Here is a 23,515-nt window from a genome sequence, read left to right as displayed (position 1 = left end):
ACTAATCACAATCTACTCGTATAGAAATGATCTCATCGAGAGCGAATGACGTTCAATTCGGGCGTAACGCTATTTCCGTTGCATTTGTACGGATTTACACCCTAGTCGCGCCTAAAGAAGTTTTACTTCGAAAAAATGACACAATGAGAAGATGAGCATTTGACATACGCATATTAAATTATCATTTTTTATAAAGATTTGTTTATCATTAATATTTTTTGCAAAATTTTTCGTGTTACGTATCTATAATATAATAATAATTTTTAAAAATGGAGTTAGTGCATGCATATGTTTCGAGTGAAAGCAAAATGAGTTAGTTGTTAAAATCACGAAATAATCAAAACGAAGTTTAGATGTTTCTCTTCTTCATTTTAGTTTCAGAAACGAATGGTTGTATGTGAAAAAATTAATCTGAACTTCTAAACTGTCTCAGAGATCTGATTTTGATAAATGCATACTGAATTATAATTTTTATAGACATGACAATATAATACAGATATGTCATGCTAAATTTTGAGTTCTTCACCATCAATAAATAAGAAATGATAAAATGGTTTTATTTAAAAGTTTTATTCAAATATATTTCGTGCAAGTTTGGTATTTTATTGAGAAATATTAAATGTCTGTATTAGAGAGAGCTAGGCATTAGTAAATTGGAAATTTATGTTATACATAGGAATAAAAATTGAAACAAAAATGCGATTCTCTTACATCAAGTTAGTAAGATGGAACATTGCGCACGTATCTTTCTTTATTAATTATTAAGCTATATTATGTGCATCACCGAATGAAATATCCAATTCAGCCTTCTCATTAAACTTTAAAAAGAATAGAAATTCAGTGAAAAACGTTAACAAAAGGTCGACAATTAACCAGTTATTGATTAGGTTAAAAATGATTAATGAAATTGGGAAGTGTGGTAGGAAGGTGAGGATTGTATGCATGTATTTTTCAAATTTGTATTACAAAAATAAGAATTATGAAATACAGAATTTAATAATTGTTATTATCAGTTAATAAATATATTTTGTTACCTTTCCTCGTGTGTAGAAAAACGAATCATCGCAATTTGGTGCACAAGTTTTACATATTCTCGTCTTATTTGGAAATCGCAGATATAACAATTCATCTGGAAAGAACAATATCATATAGAATTCAAGTCATATATAATCAAAATTACACGTTGAACATCACGTTAATAAATCATTTATTAAACATGGATTTGAATTTCTATTTGTTTGAAATGTAAATTAAAAATGGTTTGAAATTCTTTGGAATATTTAAAATAGTAAACATTATATTTGGATACAAGCTACGTATTTGTAAAAAAATATGTTTATATGGTTTACGAATTTTTCTTAGCATTGAAAAGCAAAAGGCAATTCAGAAGTATGTATCAGAAGTTCTAAATCGTTTGTTGCAACAATATCTCGCAAAGCTTTTTTTACAATTAGTATTTAGATAAGATAACACAATTGCTTGAACGTTAAAAGAAATTTGATGATTCAATTTTGTTTACTCAACATTTGATCATAATAAGTAATTTTTCTTAAATCACAAATGATTTATTATGACTATTATGAGAATATTTATTGCAGAAAACATAAGTATCAGTATAATTCCGATGGAATAAAACTATATTATATAATTAGTACTGTATTTTACATTCATATAACAAAAAGTACAAACTTATAAAAATATTTACAAAAAAAATTATTCTGTTTTTATTCCATCAACTTTTTGGAGTTTCGCCTTCGATTTGGCAACACGTTGATGTTTTTTGGACTTTGTATGCAATTGCCATTGGTAATCGCCTAGAAAAATCCTTTGGTAAACCTCACAAAAATGAGTAACTTCTGGATTCAGGTCATCAGCTGCATTCGGGTTGACAATTTGTTCCAAAGGTTCAACATTTGGTTGTTGATTAGAAAGATAACTTTCTATACTGTGGAAAGCAGGATCTCTGGTCATCTCGTTCCATTTGAAAGGATTGCTGGTATCCAATCCGTACAAAGGAGGCACTTGTCGGTATTTGTATCCAAGAAATCTATTCCTCACCCAACGGTTTTGTTTTCGAACATATCTTCTGGTTACAAGTTTTAGATTATCCAAACACTCTTTAAGCAATTTATTTTTGTGTTGTTCATCAACGTTTTCAGTTTTTTCAACACATTCTAAAAATGGTGTTAGTTCTTTCAAACCAATCGTCTGCAAAATGCCTAAAGTGAAATCAGGAGCATCTTGTGTCCGGACATATAAGTCTCTAAATTCTTTTAATTCATCAATAAGACCTTCTTGCATCACACTGTCCACTCTGGAATCTAAACGTTTGTCTAACACTTCCTGTTCACATCTGAGCCAGAATAAAATAACATTATCAAAATGTAAAGGGCCACCAATGGCACAACCGCCTTGTTTAGGATTTCTTTGTTCTAACAAAATTTCCGTGTGGGTTTTACCGGTGTGTAGATAAATTTGCAAAGATCTCACAATTTTCCTCTTATTATTAGGATGCAAATGTTGCGCCGAAACACTGCCAACCTTCTTCAAAATATCATGCAACTCAGCACCAGACATAAACTCCCATTTCTTGTCATCGTCTAAACTAAATTTAACATCACAATGACTTGATTGTTTAAATTTTATTGCACTCGATGAAATGTTGTCATCAGAATCTGAAGAACTGTCTTCGGGGGATATAATTTCATCTGTTAAAGATGAGTCTTGGAGCATCTAGGTTTTTGTTCGTAGGTGGATCGATTAGAACTTTCCATAAAATGGATTCTATATAGTAGTTTGTACCGCCTACTATTATTGGTATGATGTTTTTTGATAGGAGGTTTGATATAATTTTCAAAGCCTTATTCTTATAATAAACAACAGTAAAAGTCTCTCCGGGTTCAGCCACATCCAATAAATGATGTACGGCTGGGATTGTTCTTCTTTTGTAGCCTTTGCTGTTACAATATCTAAACCTTTGTGAACTTGCATAGAATAAGCCCCAATGACTTCTCCCTTAAACTTTGTGGCAATTTTATTGGACAGTTTAGTTTTCCCTGGCCCTGTAGAGCCCAAAATCACAATTAAATAATGAAACATTATTGTTTATATAAAAACTTTATATAAACGTTTTTACGGGGGTGTCTTGATAATTTTTTTTCTTTTATTTTCACAATTTGAGTCGTTCAGCATTATATATGGATTTAATCAAATTTGTAATCGCAAAATGGACACCGTGAAGGTGTCTGGGATAGAGTGCTTGAACTTGTTTCAGATGGTGTTCTCGATGGAGTTTCTGACAGTACGCTTGATGATGGGGTAGAGGAAGTCGGGGATGTCGACCGTGATTTGTTCGACGTGTCACCAACTAAGTCGTAATACTTTTTGGCCGGTATTGAGCCGGCACGTCGCGATAAGCGTCCACGTCTACGCCCTCTCCCTTTACGTTGTGATGATTTTGCCCGGCGCTTTGGCCTGCGTTTTGGTGCCTTTGACCCGCGCTTTGGCCTTCGTTTTGGACTCCTCCGTGACTTTCGCCTTTTAATGTTTTTTTGGGCGCGCCTCGCTCTGCCCGCCAGCACCATCTCCGGTTCCAAAAGGTACCCACGTGTTAGGACCTTGTCAGTGAGACGAATTCGATTTTCTTCTGAAATATGGGAAATACTGAAATACTTTCATTAAATACGACGTAATAGTCATAAAATCCAAACATACAAAAAATGAGCTGGTGGCACAACCGTCCACATCCGAGGGACGGTTGTAACAGCGACTGGGGTCAGCAGTGGCATGTATCAAAATAGGTTGAAAACAATAGTTATAAACAAAATGGTTTATAACAACTTTTATTGTCGTTAATAACTATAATATATAATAATATGTAACACAGCACAACATAAACATTCAAACATACTTATAAATAAAATAAAATAATATATAACAAAACTTAATTTTTTAAACAAATTTAACAAGAATTTTTTGTGAAATGTTTCATTACCTATATTGATTTTTCCCTTTCTCTTTCTTATTTTATCTTTAGTTAGTTACGTCAGATTTTTTTTATCTGTTTTGACGACTGTCACTACTGTACCCAGTCTTCCCACATGTGTAACACTAACAATAAGACTATTAGTATTCAAGAATCATTTGAGTTCAGTTCTGATGGCGGACGTTAGGCAGAATAATTCATATTCAAAGATTCAAAGATTTATTACTTACTAGAAAGTTCGAGGTATCCCAATTCCACGCCCTTGTATACTGTTTTCTTGAGTTGTCCTAAGACTGCTTCGCTCTTGTTGGCGGATGACATAACTCGTAGGACGTCTTTCCATCGGGCTCCTGCAAGTTCACTCAATATTAGGAAATAATTTTAATCGTTACATATTTTAATGCTAACTGATTTTACCTTTTGGATCGCCCAGTAAATTGATAGCGGAAAAAAGAGCCTCCATCATAGGTTGTTTGTAACGCTTGTTCATGTTAAAGATATATATAATGTTTAATGAAATTAAAAAAAACTATTAAATCATGATGCTATGAAGAAATTTTGAAAAATTATAATTTATGGTAATGGACAGAAATTTTGAGATGGGTTTAGAAATTTTAGTAGTCTCTTGTTTGCCTTGTCGGTCACTTGGATCAAATCTACCTATCAAGGCTACTATGGTAGCAATAATATATTTTTGTTTCATTTATGTCAGAATATTGTAATATAGAATTTATATTTCACTAATTGATCAACAATATAGTTTCCAAACAAGTCTTTCCAAAGTTTTGAGATAAAAGCAATGATATTAACAACAATATTCTTGAAGGGACGGTGCCAGTGAACATTAATGTGTATATTTTATTAAGAAATATTCATTCGTTTTATTAAATAGGTCGATATGAAATATTCAATTTCGTACATGAATATTGTTATGTTTGTGTTTTGAGATTTTACATCACTCAATTAAAAGTCAATCCAAACATTTTTTGTAACGACATCATAATTATACTTAGAACGTTAAAAATGACGATTTTTGTAACGACATCATAATTATACTTAGAACGTTAAAAATGACGATTTGAGGTGCAACAATGAATATTTGAAAAATGCATATTTAATGATTAGATTTTTATTGAGAACATATAAAAGTATGCACGATGGTAATATATGGTACTGTCTGAAAGGTACCGCATAATTTTTACACAGATTTTAAAACTTAATTTGCCTTATTTTTGTATCTACACTTAATTAAAAAAACGATTGTTTAAACATTTTGTTTTAAAAGACAATATCACACAACGTTTTTGAAATAATGAAATAACTAGGTGTAAGTGGTAATTTGTCTTATGGCCAGTAACAGATATAGTAAAATCTCAACTCTTTTGAGTCGAATATATATAGTATATACACTATATATATTCGACTCAGAAGAGTTGAGATTTTTTTATTTTAAAATTGAACATGTATAAGTATAAAGACAAATTATAAATGCTCTGTGAAAGGTCTTTGACGCTACTAAATCCGATCCCGTAAACAGCTATTCTATAAACTGGAATGTTTATTATATAAATATACAATAGTCGAAGATAAAATTTATATTAAACTTTTTTTCAACAATATTCAGTTACTAGTGTCATTTATAGGTTGCGCAGAAGGAACTTATGAGCTGTTGAACAAAAACCGTGTTATAGGAGTACCGTGTTAGAGGAGGGTTGACTGTATATATTTTGTATATAATATCTAGAAAATCTGTATTTTTCAACTTATTCCTCTTGTTTTACTTTGTCGAACTTATTTTCTCACTCACCCTGTATCGATCTCAGGCAGTTCCATCCTTTGTAATCACAAACTTTTTCATCTGAAAATGAACAGACAAGACATTACACACAAAAGTTATAATTTAACTTATTTAATATTATCAATACATAAAAATAATCAACATTGTTTGTTTAAGTAAGATCTTCATAGCAGCAAAACTTTAATTAGGAAAGCAAATGACTATTTGTTTTGTAACAGGGGCAAGTAGTATCAGGCTACTGTCAATAGGAATTTCAACGATATTAACATATTTTTATATTTCGATTGGACATGTAAATCGTCCTGGATAATATTGTCATAGCAACTGTCCCACAGGACGTTGTAGTAAACAGAATTGTGCAGGTGTGTAATTTTTGATAGATAATTTAAAACTGAACTATAATAATAATTCGGTTTGCGTAATTATTATCGATTAATTTTATATTTTATATATTTTATTACGTTTAAAATTGATCAATCGTTGATAATGTGCAACCATTTTTTCGATTGCTAGAAATTATACAAGTAAAGGGCTTTGAGGGATTGCTAAAAATTATACAAGGAAAGGCCTTGGCACTTGATCCAATTTACGCCAACCCTACTTTCAGAATATGAGCTACCACAATCCAAACATAAAGTTTTTTTTGCTACTGCTTTTTCCTGTCTTAATTAAGATTTAATCTACATTCAAAATAGAGAAAAACACTTGTTACAACCGTACTAGGGTTTATACAAAAACCGACATTTCAGAAAACCGGTTTTCGAATTTTAATTTTACTAGAAAACCGGTTTTCGAATTTTATATAGAAAATAAATTTTTGCTTGGATATTCTGTAATTTATCTGCAAATTCAGTGTAATTTAGAGCAGAATATGACTGTATTTATTTATTGTTCAATTTTAAAGATAGTAAACAAAATTATTTTAATTTCCATTAGTAGAACTAAATAATAATAGTTTATCTTGATTAAATAACTTTGAAAAATAATTATTCGTTATTCATGCATCATTTTCACATATAAGAATGAAAATATTGTTATGATAGTGAATGAAAAGTTTCCAAATAAATAAAAATAATACATTTCTAAATAAAAAAATTCACTAAATTATAAAATAAAAGTAAAAAAATATTAGATACATGTTGATACATACTTGTTAATATCAATTTTAGTTTTAAAAACAATTAAGATAAACTCGGATATTGTCTGTTCCGAGACATTTTAATTAATTAATTTCAAACATTCTAATTGTTTTTTGATTAATAAAATGTGATTTCAAAAAACTGAGAACGTCTATCGAATTGCTACTTAGATGTGCCCTTTGTTTACTCACAAAACTTTTTGAAATAGAAAATACTCTCATACTAGCGACAAAATTATGCTTAATTATTTTCAAAGCCTGATATAATAATTCTAAGTTTTTTGTTCTTTAATTTGTGGCTTCTAGGGTTTAAAACTCTTTTTTTAAGTTTGAGTAGTGGAAGTAACTTCTTCAAGAAGAAGTCACACTGATTTAAATTAATATATACACTGGTATAAAAATCTAAATTAATATATACAAAACATTTCTGGGAACCATTGCAGACTTATAAGATATCAAATGCTATTGAACCGATATGATTTCAAGAATCAAAACGATTTCATCTAACTTTTATATTTGGATATATTTGTCATTTTCTATTTATACAGCGAAAACCGACTTTTTTCACTAAAAAACCGGTTTTCGAATCCCATAATATTGCCAAAAAACGGTTTTTAAAAACCGACAAACCCTAAACCGTACCCATAAAAAATGTCACAATCGTACCCAACACACAGTTTTGAAAACAAATCATCGTTATGAAGGGGATAAATTATTTTTGCAAAAACTAATTGCTGGTACTGGTAATTAACTACTAATGTTGAAATCACATCAAAATAACAAGCAAAGAAATCTGACGGTATACAAGTAACAGTTACTATTGAAAGAAATCGAAATTTGTTCGAATAAAGATACTTCATCGTTTATTTTAACTGTTGCAACGACTTTTATATCTGTACCATGGCAACAACTACCAGTCTTTTCTAGTTATTTTTCAATAAGGATTAGAATTTCTTATAAAATTTAAGCAACAACTAGAAATTTTTGAAAATATTCAACGATGCCATACGCTGCTACTTCAACTAAATATAGATAAAATACATTGAAAAGCCAAAATCCTATTATGGAAGTTTTCATTTCCGACTAACCGTTTAGCTTTCTGTAGAAGTGCGGTATGCAACCGCAGGAAGTTCTAGCAACTCTCATCCTGCATTCGGCCAAACACAATCCGAAAGAGTACACAGGGCTGTGCTCCAGCTCCGACTCGTAATAGAAAAGGCATCTCCTTTGTTCAGGCCGCAAACTGGAAGGCAAAAATATTATTTGAAATCGGGTTCATTCAATCCAAAGGTTACTTCAACTTTTACTTCAAAGTTGTTATAAGAAGTGTTTCATACATGCTGTATATCAGTCAGAAGTATAACAAACATAAATTCTATTTTTTTATAACAAACGTTTGAAGTAAAACTTTTTTAGGCGCGACTAGGCTGTAAATCCGTACAAATGCAACGGAAGTGCGTTACGGCAGATAAGAGTCGATAAGATAAGAGTCGAGTGCCAATGATACGTCATTCGCTTTCGATGATATTTCTACACGGGTCGATTGTGATTAGTCGTCGTGTATGTGAATAGAGATCTGTCGTATACGTAACATAGATAAATAAACATTTTAAAGTTACATCGTAGTACAAATCTTGATTCAATGAAAAATGTCTGAATCAGAAGAATATTTTACCTTGTCCCCCGTAAATAATTTAAATGAAAATAATAAATCAAATGCTGCATTTGCGCCGTGTATGAAACATAAGTTTATTGAAATAATTTCTATATTATTCGTAGTTTCTATAAATCTTTGTAGTTATTGAAGTAGAAAGTATTCTTTAGGCAAAACAGATATTACAGATGTTCAAAGAATGAGATTATATTGCCAGCGAAAAAGTAAAAAGAAATACCATCAGTCAATGAATGTATGTTAATTTTAATTACATGAAGTTCTTCAAACACAATTATTACATGATGAGTAAAGTTGCGAAAACAATATTTGTTTAGGCGTTGTTTAATATAATCCACTGTGTATACGAATATTATAGAATTTATTAATCAGCTATTACTTCATTTCTCTAATAAAGGTTCATTTCTAAATGCTAATTACAATGACAAACCGATCATGTCGTATTTGAAGTATGACTCTAATTACATTATTGTTTTTTAAATATTATACATATTTTTAATGCTATTATAAATCTATAATATATAATTTATCATTATATAAATGTGTATAATGGTTGACACTAATAAATGTGTGCATCACGAGTGTTACCATACTACTAATAAACAGTGGCTGACTTTTATTGGTGCAGCAACGGGGAGCAAGGGCTATTTTCACTTGGAAACACATTGTATGTTGCTATTTTTAAGTTAGATTCAACTGTTTTTTATATAGCATCTAGAATAGCTTATATTTACTTGAGGTGAGAAGGATCACCTGAACCTGCACACCGGCAGGATGTAAGCAATTACAAAATAGTAAATAAAAAAATAAAATAACCTAAAAAGGCAATTTTACAAGAAATAGATTAAATTATTAACTATTTCAACTTTAATGATAAATACTTCCGACGTAGTTCTATACGAAGGTCGTATATAAATTGTTACATGGTTTCAACATTAATAGAAATTCGCCGAGCACAACAATATGTTTTTTTGTCTGTCGAAATCAATTCAAATATGCAATTTACTTAAATTGATAATCGAATGCAAGTTGCCCACAAAATTTCAAAAGATATTTCTCATATGTTCAAATATCCACATAAATTGATTAAATATCTAAGGTGGTGTTTTAACTTATAATTATTCAATTACATTTAGGTCACTACCAATGAATCATCCAATAATTTAAAATCATTACTTTAAATTTTATTTAATTAGTAATGTCAGATCTAAAATTAATAAAGAATTAAACAATATACTCGTAGGAAACTGATACATATCCTATAATTAAAACTATATTACTAGGTATCAATTAATTTAATTAACTAAAACGGTTTTGTATCTTGAGTAAAAAGCTGGTCCTCGATTTTTAAAATAAATTCATAAATATTAAAACAACTTGAAATCTGCGTAATTTAGCCTGTTTTTTATTTCTTTGTGTTTATATTTTAGAATGACCGTAGTCAAAAATCAGCTTTTAGAATATGCGCGTTATTATATTTTCTGTATAGTTCACTTATTTTAACAGGTTTGCTATTGTTACATATTATTCAATCTATACTTCTGCAGTTTATCTTTTAATTTTTTTTTGAAAATTTAATGAGTAATTATTCGGCAATGAAGAGAGTTTAGACAAACTTTTATAACTAGTTCATTTTTATTCAATTAGTTTTGTTAAGTTTTCTGAAACTCTATTAAACTTCATTAAACTATCTTACCAACTGTATAATAAAATTGTATTATACTTGTAATGGATGCAATTTGGAGACATATTCACATTTTTAGAAATTAATAGAATTATATATTGAGATTTGTGCATTTGCTACCATTTGTTGCATTCGAAATAATGACTCAAATGACTTAGAACACATATGGGCCGATTCTGCCGTAAAATAGACCAATGTTATGGCAAGGCCTTGTTACGTTTGTTTTCATACAAAAAGTTACAAAATACTGTTAAAATGTTATGTATTTGCTGTGCAATCAGGCGTTTTACACAAAATGCAATTTCACTTATATGTTATCAAGCCATATCTTAAAATCCAATTATGATAACATCGATTTTTTGATATTTGTGCGTTTTCTAGGTTAGGTTTTATATCTAAAACGCCTGACTGCATAGCAATCACATAGAATTTTGATAGTTTTTAGTACCACTTTATATGAAAACTGCTACAAAACATAGCCTTGCCATAACATTGGCCTATTTTACGGCAGAATCGACCCCATACTCCGATATTCGTCATAGATGAAATGAATCTACTGGTATCTACGACTACAGTAATAAAACAATTTTGGATAAAATTTGTAACGATAATATAATTTGAATTGTGAATATTCATTATACGAACATCAAATGCCTCATACACGGCAGCTTTTATTTTATACGAAATAGAGTGAATCAAATGGCAAATTATAAAACAGATATGGTTTTGTCACAATTGTAGCAAGATAATGCATTTTATATACTAAATATTAATTTTTGCAAAAAACTATTTTTAGATGTAATTTTTTTTAAGAAAATTTGAAGGACCTTTATGATTAGACAAAACATTTTTCTGCTTATTGTCGCAGCTGACTGTAATTGTTTTTTCGTAGAGATTTTATCAATTTTTTCGCGCTCCGTGAAAGTTTTGGCGATGATCTCCGTGGTGGGGTCCTTGAAGGGGTTAGCCATGGCAAAGGGGTCCGTTGGGGAGATGTAGATCGAGATCGGCTTCTTGGTGAAATTGAAATTTCTCGTCTGGCTATACGTCTACTCCTGCGCGGCTCTTTTTGGTTTTGTTCATTTGTCAGACGTTTTTGATTCTTTTTCAACTTATTTATATGCCTATTATCGCAAATTTTCTTGGCCGCCAATTCTAATTTTTGTTCCGAAAGGTCGCGTTTAAGGCAGTTGTTGGTCATCATTAGCCGGTTCTCACCTAAAGTATATGCGATATCGGGTGAGAAAATAATTTTTGCTACAAAACGTACAAGTGTTAGAGTAGTAGGAGAGACTGGGTACGATTGTGCCAAGGTACGGTAGTGACAGTCATCTAAATAACTATATAAAAATAAATCTTATAAATCTATTTTAAATCAGACAAAATACGAAAGAAAGAGAAAAAGGAAACAAAAAACGGTTTCACAAAGAATTCTTGTTAAGTAATAAAATTGTATTTTATTATATATTGCTATATTATATATAGCGTTACATTTAGCAAAACATATGCTTTGTTAACTTCGCGTAGGATAAGTTATAGTAATCTTCCAAAAATTGATAATGAGAATATTTGCATTTTTTCACATTTTAGAAGTTTCTGAACATGTATGCATACCTAAGAAAAAATAGATATGTTTGTACCATATGGATATGGTACATACCATATGGTATGTATGGTTACATTTTTTTGTCCACGTTTTCGGGAGCACAGATGAGCCGATTGGAGAAATTTTCAAAAAGCATTCGATTTCTATTGATAAGAAAACGTGCTGATTAGTTTCTGAGATATGAAGCAAAGAGTGCAGAAAATGGAAATTAAGTTTTTGAGAAAATCGAGCATCCTATTTGAATGATTAAAAAAACATCCTATTCGTAATGATAGAGAGAAGTGGAGAGTAGTTTTTGGTAAAGACAGGTTCAGCCGGTTGGAAGATACAGAACTAAATGTGCAAAAAATTGCAGTTTTTTTAAATAGAACGGAGCATCCGGTTTGAATGATGACGCAATTGCTTGTGTTGACGAAACAATTGCTTTTGTAAGATCATTATTTTTTTAATTCAAAATTTAAGAAAAAAGATTAATTTTTAAAAAATATTTTTTTTGAATATCTAAAATAATTCGTATTTCAATTTTAATTCTAGTTAAAGTTTTAAAGCTCACTCATATACTTTAAATAAAAAATTATAACGTCTATAAAATATGAATAATGAAAGTTACAGTATTTATAATATTTCATAACGCTAGGGGAAGTTCCAGCTATTTGCCTTAGGGTATGATGTCATAAACACTAGGTTAAATGTTTATGCTATGTTGCGTGTTGCGTTACATATTATTGTTATTAGGAACAATAAAAGGTTGTTATAAACCATTTTGGTGTTAATACCAATTGATTTTAACCTATTTTTATGCTTGTCACAACCGTCCCGATTATATGATTAATACAGAGTATTTAAGGACAGTTTTACATGTACACAAATATTCAAATTACCATTTCATTTATATTCCTCCCACCTAACTGATAAACTAACAAAATTATGAATGATCAAAAGAAAGGTGACACAACCACACCCAGTCTCTTGTATTATCAAACAATACTACTATTTACTATTTAGGTAACATGTGGGTTCAGTTTTTATAGTAAACGTTAATCAGGAAAATAATTGGACGAGACAAAAATCAAAGTGCACAAAAAATAAAACTGAGACAATACATGATATAGTGAAGTAAGTGAATAGCATGCACTCTACAGGCGCATGATTAATTAGATAAGATCATAAATAATAATGACAATATAAAAAATTGATTACTTACACGTACGTTCTAGATATCCATTTCGTAACCCTTTGTGAATTGTATTATTTAAAAGATCCTTGACAAAAGTCACGTTGCTACCAGCTACTATGATTTGTATCGTATCCGTGTTCATAGCTTCTACAAGTTTACTCAATATTATAAAATTATTGTAATCGTTACGTATGTGACATATGAATTTACCTTTAGGAGGTTCATCAATTGTTAGTGCCACCATACCGTAAATCGCCTTTTTTATCAAAGGATGTTGCCAAAGTCCTTCCATTTTCAATGAAATTTTTCCCGATTAAATTATATGAAATTTGTAAAAAAAAACTTACAAAATCATTTTGGAAAAAATATTTTTTTAGGCTAATTTAAAATATTCAGTAGTCTCTTGTTTGCCTAGTCGGCTACTCGGATCAAATCTACCTATCAACGCTACTATGGTAGCAATAATATATTTTTGTTTCATTCATGTCAAAATATTGCAATTTAGAATTTATATTTCAGTTTTTTTTTTTTTAACTCAGTTTTATTTAGCAATTTTATATTTCACTGATTGATCAACAATTTAGTTTTCATATAAGTCCTTCGCTAATTTGAGATAAACTGATAAACTTCACTGTACCAGTAGATTAATGTGTCTTTTATAATAATAAATCTGCATTCGTTTTATTCAGTAGGTTTCATAATCATTGCATTAATAAAGTTGCTGAAGTCGCTTTCTAATACAAATTTAAAAATTATATAGCTTATATTATTATATCAATTGTAACTAGGGCTTACAATACCGAGATTCCGTGATCCCAAATAGCGGGATCCCGGACGATTTTTGTCCGGTTTCAATACCGGTATTGATACAATAATACCGGTATTTTGGGATTACCAAAATTTTGTTAAAAATTTAACTTACGCAATACACATACACAAGTTTTACACTATTGCCGACTCGGCTCAGCCCAGTATAACACATCATTTCGATTCAGGCAAGATAAAGAGATTGTTAACTACATAAATTGTTATTGTTAACTTTAGTAATTGTTAAATATATAATTTTATATTTATATACGACGTAATGAATGGAACTCACTTATACAAATTATTAGTCCTCCACGAGCATTGTCCTTATATCTAATTAACGTAAATTTTTCATTGATAATACTGGTATAAATGACGGGATCCCGGTATTACAAATTTCAAATATCGAATACGGTTTTTAGATTTTAGTACGATATTGTAACTATTTGTAATCCGATTATATCAAGAATATAATTCTTTTCATTACTAATAATTAATTTTATTACCTATTAAATTCCCGTAGGGTAAGTGTAGAAATCGCTAAAAAATCGAAAATAAAAAATTCTGCATTTTTTTACGTTTTAGAGGTTTCTGAACATTTGGCATATTTTAGAAAAAAATGATGTATGGGCATTTGTGTGTTTGGATACCAATTTTCGTCGATGATTTCGGGAACACAAATCAAGCTATTTGAATAATTTAACAAAACATCCGATTAATATTGATAAGGAGACGTGCTTATTAGTTTTTGCAAAGGCAGATCCAGTCATTTCAAAGACACGGAGAAAAAAGGGTCAAAAATGATAATTCAGTTTTTGGGATAACGAATTGTCCGATTTGAATGAATCAAATAACATGTATTTGTATTGACGAAAGGAAGAATTGGAATAATTTTTAGGTAGACAGGTCTAGCGGTTTCGAAGATACAGAGAAAAATGTAAAAAAAATATTTGACTGTCTAAAATGATAATGAGACTTATTCAAAATTAATCAAATTATCATATATTTTATAGATATTTTAATAATAAGAACTAAATTTGTTAAAATTTTTTGGGTTTCGTACCAAAATTTTTAATTTTTATAGTTCACTTATTCGGTTCAAATAAGGTTCAAAATCTTCAGAAAAAATCTTATTTCAAAATTTTTACTTTACTTTTTACTTTAAATATAAATCTTACAATTCAGTTTATAACTGTATATATTTCATATGCGTTATTCTACTCGAAAGAAATATATCCTCAGATGAATAAATTTAGCACTTCTTAATGTAAACATATTCAAGTTAACACTGTATATTATGTGAACTAATAAATATATAGTAATTATCTCTTTGAAAATATTTAAAACAATTGTTATTAATCCATGATCAAAATTGATTGATTATTAATTTTTTGCTCAAATATTTAATTGTGGTACGGGAATTTCTCTGAAGGCACGATGCCATGCACCACTAGTTTTATAACTTAAATGACAAAAATTTTATTCAATTTCTTATTTTCACACCAGTGATTCACATTAGTACTTCGCGTGTTATACGAACATCAGCAGTTTTATACACGACAGCTTATTATAAATTACGTGATCATGAGTCTATCTAATGGTAATTTAAAGAATATCTACCTTTTTAACACATACATAAAAATATATATTCTTCTATATTTTTTCATTATTTTTTAACAAAACACGTATTGTTGCAGAACAGATTTTAAACGAATCGTCAAAAAAAGATTTGAGAAAAGAGGAAGTAATTGTTATACTGCACTCGTAGGTGATTATATTTTTGGTCATTATTTTATTTTTATTTTGTTAGAAAATACTATTTAACTTTATAAGAATATAAATTACTTTAGATAATTGTAAACACTTTCTATTAGAAATTACTAGATACTTAAAATTATCTACTTTGTTTCATTATCACTGAAGAAACTGCATAACTTGATGTAGTAGTTCTTACTTTTTGTTAGATTTATTTCTAAAGCTAAATGTAGAAAAATATTTAACTTCAGGTAAAATTTCAACCCAGATCTATTTATTATTCTTATATGAAGGAAGATATAAATGAACCATTTAAGTTTTTTTAAATTTTGCAAAACAGTATTGATGTGTTGTGATAATATCGAAGTCCTCAGGTTTATAAATAGGGTAGGGCGGGGCACAAAGATCGAATTTGATTTTGAGCAATTATATTCTGACAACCAAACCAATTATATCTTAACTTAATATACTTTTTTATTGCTATTTTTTATTTTTTACACCTTTGCCAGAGTAAAAGTTCAGTTGGTTCATTTTACCCCTTCCAGATGTAAGCTTTTATAGAGGTTATATAAAAAAACTGTTGAATCTAACTTAGAATTACCAATACATCCTATTAAACAATTAAATAGCGTGCACTTAAAAATTATGTTAAGGTCTCATGAACTAAACAATAGTGCTCACAGCCAAAAGAAACTAACAAAGAAAGAAAATATTTTTGTTATGGATTATCAAACATTGCCGTTTATATCTCGATTGTAAAATTGCAACGTTGTAAGAATCAAGGTGATGGCTGGTTATACGTTTTTTTCTCTACTTTCAAATACTGTTGTGAAAAAATTCTTACACGAGAACTTTTACCCTATTTCAGAAAGTTCTCATATCGTCTAACAACTTTTTAATTTTACTGTTTATTAATTTTAGAGCTTTTCAATAAATTTTTATTTCGGCATAATTGTCATTAACTCTTTTGCAACGATCGTCGTCTATAGGCGACATCCGCTTAGCAGTTAGTATGTACGAGTGTCGCCTATATGCGACATCCAGTGAGTCGATTCATGCTTAAATATTTATAACTACGAGTTAGATTATTGAAAATTTTAATTTGTTTGATGCTTTTCAGTTTCTCTAGAATTTTAATTTTTAATTTTTAAATACATTACAGTACTACTTAAATATATTTAAATGCTATTGCTTGGGTGGAGCGACTAGGGCGGATGCAGAGCACTCCTTTATGGAGTGCAAAAAATGGGAAAAGGGTAGACAAGAACTATGAAGGGAGATAGTAAGGCAAAAATCACCCTTCCTACTAATTTTATAACATTATTGAAAAATAAAGAATATATAGTGCGCTATATAATTATATACAATCAAATAAAATAAAATTGTAAAGATAACTTATAAAATGTATATGACTAATGTACGTGTATACAAAGTCAACTAATAAACAATAAAAAAAAGTTTTTATTGATAATGATAGGTAAATATTAAAATACGTTCTGTAGCAAATACGTGAGCGGCTTTCTGGCGCGTACAGCAGTATCGTTTCTGCGCAAAACACTTTAGTAATAAAATAATTATTCAAATAAAAATATCAAGTCGTATTTTTCGATATTTATCGTTATAAATCGCACTCAAGATTTTTGAGTTTTCATTGTAATGATTCAACTAGCACCTTACCGTACACCTTACCGTTTTTAGCAGTTTACCTTCTTATATCTTTCTCAGAAGTGATTTCTTTCACATTTAAATCCACAGATATATAATCCATCGATTGCCAATGTATCCCTTTATGAACATCCAAAATTTCAAACGCTCCATGTATGAATCCCTAAAAAAAGGCAGAAAAGTTAAATTGAATTTTATCAAATCAAAATCCCTTTCGCTAATACCGTTTGCATAGAACACTCACGGAAAATCGATTTTTAATGTTCGCTCTCAGGAAAACGCTTTGTATAGAACACGAGATTACTGATTAAAAGAAAATGATGATGAAATACACTTAAGATTTATAAATAATGATAACGTGGAAATCGTCAGGCATAGCTTATTAAAAATCAATACTCAAAGGTGCTTTTACATTAAAATTCTAAAAGTAAAATATTGGTTGATTATTGAAATGACTAGGGTTTATACAAAAACCTACATTTGAAAACAGGCTTAAGAATAGCATTTCTTCCAGAAAGCTGGTTTTAACCGGTTTTTAAACTTTTATATAGAAAATGAATTTATGTTCGAATATTCTGTAATAACAAAAAAAAAGTTATCGGCAAATTTAGTGTGATTTAAAGCAGTTTTGACTGAATTTATTTGTGGTTCGATTTCACGGATAACAAATATATAGATATAGTAAACAAATTAATTTTAATTTTAATTACTAAAACAAAGAAATTATAATTGATCTGAATTAAATAAGTTTGAAAATAATTATTAGTTATTTATGCATCATTTTTACATATATATATGTGAAATAACATTATCAATTACTATTTCTTTGTTTTAGTAATTAAAATTAAAATTAATTTATTTACTATATCTATATATGTGTTTTCCATGAAATCAAACAACAAATAAATTCAGTCATAAGAACGTAAATATTTTGATGATAGCGAAAGAAAAGATTCCGAATAAATAGAAAAATTCATTTTTAAATAAAAAACTTTCATTAAATTAATATATATATATATATATATATATGTGTGTGTGTGTGTGTGTGTGTGTATTATTTACATATTAATACATTTGTTAATGTCAATTTTAGTTTTAAAAACAATTCTGAGCAATTTTTATAAATTAATTTTAAATATTGACCAAACCCTGAGGATGTGGTCGATGATTGTTTTCATGGCTAATTCATCCTATCAAAAGTAGGATTTTCACGTAGACAAACATTTAAATTACCATTTAATTTACTTTTCTACTAGTAAATTAACAAAAATCATTGCTAACCAAAACAAGTGGCACAACCGTACTCTGCCTTGGCTATATAAAATTTGTCAATACTCTTTTTCATTAAAAAAAGATAGAAGTCATTAGATGTGATTTGACAAGGACATGCATTGAATAATTTTGCGCGATAATAGAACATCCGTTTTTTTTTCAGAAGAAAAATGTAATAATATTTTGTCCACGTTTTAGCAAAAAATCCTGAACTTATTCTATAAATTCAAAAACTGTTCGAAAACTGTTCGAAAAATATCCCAAATCAGTTGGTAATTGTGCTGATAAGTTTTTTGAAAAGACGAACCAGGCTCTATTTCTTGGTGATTAATTAACAAATTCATCTATTACCGACTTAATTTAGTTTTATGTATATTTAATATCGTTGTTTTATATGTAGATATATTGAATATTATATTCTGTTTATTACCGTATAAGATGTGTTGTACATTTTCGAAATATGCACTGACACCTGGCCATCTAAAGCATTTGCCTTCATTATTTTTGGTGTGGTCATATTAACTTCTCTTGAATTAGATTTCCAGTACCTGATATAAAAAAAAGACAACTTAATAAAATTATTAATTTTGAATCCGATTTAGTTTACTTCTAATTAATAAATAATTCAATAAATATATTAGTAATCGAAATATTTACAGACTTAGTTTTAACAAGTATTTAAAAAAAAATTGATTTTTTAATATAATTATAATAAAATAGGAATATGCTAGGTGCAGATTTTTCTGTATTTCTCTCACATTTGTGATACAAGGGACCAAGTTGGTTAAACCATAAAAGATAACGAAGAGCAAATCTAATTAAAAATCGGTTCAATAGTTGAACTCATACAAGTGAACTCTAATATTGAAGCTGAACATAGTCAAAAAGTATGTAAATATAAAAAATATTTAATCATTAGGTCACTTAATTTTTTTGCATTTTATGGGGTTGGGCACTTTACCAATACGAAATCGAACACACCTTTAAATGATTTATATCATTTGTATAGTAATTTGTATACTAATTACAATGACTAGACCTGCCTTTGCCAGAAACTAATCAATACGTCTCCTTATCAATAGGAGTTAAATGTTTTTTGAATCATTCAAATCGGTTGATCCGTGTTTTCAAAATCGTCGACGAAAAATTGTATCCGCATATACATACATCGTGTACACACATACACACAAACACATAGGATCCATTTTTTCTAAGGTATAAAAAAATTCAGAAGGCTTTGAAATGTGAAGGCATATAAAAAAATTTATTTTAGATTTATTTGCGATTACTATCATTTACTCTAAGGGAAGTTAATTAATTAACTATTATTAAATATTTTATATTTTTTAGTATGCACATGAAATAATTAAATATTGATAGTATGACATAAATATTTAGTTTAACTTAAAAAAAAACTTTATTTATTATGTTATATTTTCAATTAAAAATTTTTGTTATTGTTTTTCGTGGTGTGGTATGTATCAATTTTTTGTTTGTTCATTTTATTTTAATCTATAATATATTTTAAATTTAATCTTTTTTCAACTTTACCCCGGCGATTGATAATGACTAAGAGGCGAATTGACGGCGGAGCAAATTCCAATCTCTGTGATGACTTCTTGAAGTTGTGAATTCTGCATAAAATTCATTATTTTTGTCACCTCGGTGTCTATAATTGCGTTTTCTTTATTCGCAAATTTGAGAATATTTTCCAAAAAATCCTCAGCTTCTATATTAGGATGAGGAGAGAGATGCATGTGATTCAAATTTAATTTTCCGAGCTCTTCCATCGTGGTCTCGAACCGCTGGGCTTCTTCTTGATCTTGGAAGGTGGCTCTAGAATATTTAAGTGGAATTGATTTTTAATAATCTGGGAGACAATTTAGATAAAGGAGATTATAAATTCAAAATTTAACACATTTTTCGCCATGGTCAATGCTAATTACTTAACTATTCTGTCGGATGCTTCTTAAGTTTTGCAATATATGTGCAAAATTTAAGTCAAAATATATTACACAAATATATGCAAATTATTTCTATGAAATATATGAACCGATTCTGCCGTAAAATAGACCAATGTTATGGTAAGACTATGTTATGTTACAGTTTTTATACAAAACGCTACTAAATCCTGTCAAAATGCCATGTATGCTGTGCGCTTGGACATTTTACACATAAACTGCAACTTCACTTATGTTATAAAGCTGGGTCAAAAAGACCCTGTTATATAAGATCATTTTTTTGACATTTATGCGTTTTCTAGGTCAGGTTTTGACAGTATTTAGTACCATTTTGTATAAAACTCCTACATAACATAGCCTTCCCAGAATTTTGATCTATTTTATGGCAGAATCGGCCCCATAATTTTGCGTTAGCGTAATTTCGTATGAATATTTATGGTTTATTTAACTCGCCTAAAGCTCAATAGTTTTTGAGGAAAACAGGCCGAGCCTATATGAAGATGAGTAAGATTCGTAATAGTGTAATAAATAACGATTCTGGGGAAATAAATATGCTTATATTAATAAATGTTTTTAATAATAAATTATCGTATTTTCTATAGTTTTTTTTATAAAAGAATAACTTGTTTTGTGTCGATATTTGATGATCCTAAAAATATACTTCTTATCTTAACTGACTATTTTTCTTCAAGGATAGTTTTGGAATTTTGTACAAAAATTGAGATAGTTTTCACTAGATTTTTATCATATTCAACGGCTATATCCATTATATTTAAAACTTGCATGTGAAAACAAAACTAAATAAATAATTTGAACTATAACTCGTAAAACTAAACTCATATTATTTTCAGACAATTATTAAATCAGTATAATTATGTAATTGTTTCATAATTATTATTATTTGAACAGCAATTAGATCTAATTTTAGAATTCTATAAGCTGTTGTTATGCATTTCCTACTACATTGCTTTATTAGGAGGCAACCCAATGGTTGTTTCTTCTCTTTATGATAAAATTATTAGATACTTTTAATTGAGATATGAAATACTACGCCAATGCTCTAATAGGCGAATTCTTTTTTGAAATCGATTTTGTTTTTTTAGATGTGTTTAAAGTCCAAGTATTCAAGAGTATGTGTACAGGAGATTTTTTCAAATTTAAATTATTTTTGAAGACATAGAAATCTACAAAGAAGACTCTGTAAAATTTACAAGTAAATCGATCTAGTAAAAGTTAAGAAATCGTTGGTATCGTATCGAGAAAGACATTTTCGAGAAAAATGCGGTTGTAATTTCACGGAGGAAGAGGAAACCCAGGTGGATTATTGTAGCCAAAGCTGCCAATGGTGGACAGGTGCCAATTATTTGAGACCCCTGATTCGATTACCTTTCTGTTTGACTACAATAATCCACCTGGGTTTCCTTTCCTTTCGTAAAACTTCAACCTCATTTTGATCGAAACTGTCTTTCTCGATAAGATACCCACGATTTCTTAACTTCTGCTAGATCGATTTACTTAAAATTGTTACAGAGTCTTCTTCACAGATTTCTCTTCAGTATTAACCACACTGATCCTCAAACTCCGATTTAAACTATTTTTGGAAAATACAAGAATATCAAAAAAAGTTGTAAAGCTTTTTTCAGACAGTTGCTATTCTGTAATTTTTTTTTAAACTTGACCGGAGTCCATATGTGATCGACATTATTTTAGCTTGATAATAATATTTTTCTTTTTCAGATTATTTGAAAATGCTAAAATAATGGGTATGGGTCAGGGCGAATTATTTGGGACCGCCGACTTGATCATCTTTCAAAATTTGTACAACTATGACTATTTTTAGTTTTATTTTTTTCTATATTTTCGAAACATTAATTAATACAGTCAAAATTAAAACAGTTAAAATACTGTTAGCTTTTTTACGGCCTTTCAAAAATTCCATAAAATTTATACCTCTGACACTCTTTTACCGCCTTTACTTTTATATATAAAGATGCAGTTTTTGAAAGGCCGTAAAAAGGCAAACAATATTTTAACTTTATTTTTTTACAAGTTATTAAGTAATGTTTTGAGAATATAGAAAAAAAATAAGACTAAAAATAGTCATAGAGTTTTAAAAATTTTGAAAGGAGATCAAGTGGTTGGTCTCAAATGGCACTTGATCATACTCATTATTTTAGCACGAATAATCTGTAGTAAAAAATATATTAGGGAGTATTCTATCCTTAAAGAATCATTGCTATATACGATTAGTTTTTATTTAGTGTATATTATTTATCCTTACTTGGCATATTCTCTGACCGCCGTCATGTTGACTTTTTCGTCTCTGCAGATCGTAATTGCTGGAAATGTGATGTTGAATGTCCTCCAATCGACGTCGAAAACTGTTACTGAGGCCGCCGTTTGATATCTATTGAGCTTCACTAATCCACAAACAATCGAACCATATAAGCCACCCAAAGCGGCTAATAACCAGATCATCCTAAAATATATTTATTAGTCAAATAAGACACCTTGAGATTAGGTCGAAATATGAATTAAATGCATAGGATAGAGCATGACTTATAAGTAAAAAGGTCTACCACCAATATCTAAATAACAGGAATTTTATGACAATATTTGAAAGTAGAGGGAAAAAAAATGTTTAACCAGTCATCACCTTGATTCTTACGACGTTGCTATAGGAGCATAAACGGAAATGTTTGAAAATCCATAACAGAAGTATTGTCTTTCGTTGTTAGTTTTTTTGGTTTTGAGCACTGTTGTTTAGTTAACGAGATTTCAATTTAATTTGTTACAATTGAGTGCACGTTATCGAATTGTTTTATAAAATGTATTGTTAATTTTAAGCTAGATTTAACAGTTTTGTTTATATAACATCTATAACAGCATAAACTTGGGTGGGGTAAAGAGGACCAACAAAACCTTTACCTTGGCAAAGGTGTGGACAATAAAAATATTGAATTATAAAGAAAATTAAGTTAAAAAAGGTAATTTT

General features: G+C 29.2%; 3 protein-coding genes across 3 annotated transcripts; all 3 read right to left on the bottom strand.

The window, feature by feature from the left end:
- Window positions 1-1,713: 1,713 nt before the first annotated feature.
- LOC113374716 (tRNA dimethylallyltransferase-like) lies at window positions 1,714-3,099 on the bottom strand. The gene is given in 3 exon segments (XM_026614688.1): window positions 1,714-2,541; window positions 2,732-2,931; window positions 2,934-3,099. Coding segments are annotated over 3 exon segments (1,194 nt in total).
- A 104-nt stretch (window positions 3,100-3,203) lies between these two features.
- LOC113374715 (serine/arginine repetitive matrix protein 1-like) lies at window positions 3,204-4,475 on the bottom strand. The gene is made up of 3 exons (XM_026614687.1): window positions 4,403-4,475; window positions 4,216-4,335; window positions 3,204-3,646 (listed from the first exon to the last, which is right to left on the bottom strand). Exons 1-3 carry the CDS (start codon window positions 4,473-4,475, stop codon window positions 3,204-3,206), a joined length of 636 nt encoding a protein of 211 aa, XP_026470472.1.
- Window positions 4,476-17,324: 12,849 nt separating this feature from the next.
- Window positions 17,325-22,998, bottom strand: LOC113374714. The gene is made up of 4 exons (XM_026614686.1): window positions 22,802-22,998; window positions 20,111-20,395; window positions 18,990-19,107; window positions 17,325-17,450 (listed from the first exon to the last, which is right to left on the bottom strand). Exons 1-4 carry the CDS (start codon window positions 22,996-22,998, stop codon window positions 17,325-17,327), a joined length of 726 nt encoding a protein of 241 aa, XP_026470471.1.
- Window positions 22,999-23,515: the final 517 nt, after the last annotated feature.

This window comes from Ctenocephalides felis, unplaced genomic scaffold (genome assembly GCF_003426905.1).
Source record: "Ctenocephalides felis isolate EL2017-DRISC unplaced genomic scaffold, ASM342690v1 CF-g0.4_SCAFFOLD_01886, whole genome shotgun sequence".
Taxonomy (NCBI): domain Eukaryota; kingdom Metazoa; phylum Arthropoda; class Insecta; order Siphonaptera; family Pulicidae; genus Ctenocephalides; species Ctenocephalides felis.
The sequence above is the reverse complement of the archived record's forward strand: the minus strand, read 5'-3'. Positions and strand labels throughout refer to the sequence as shown.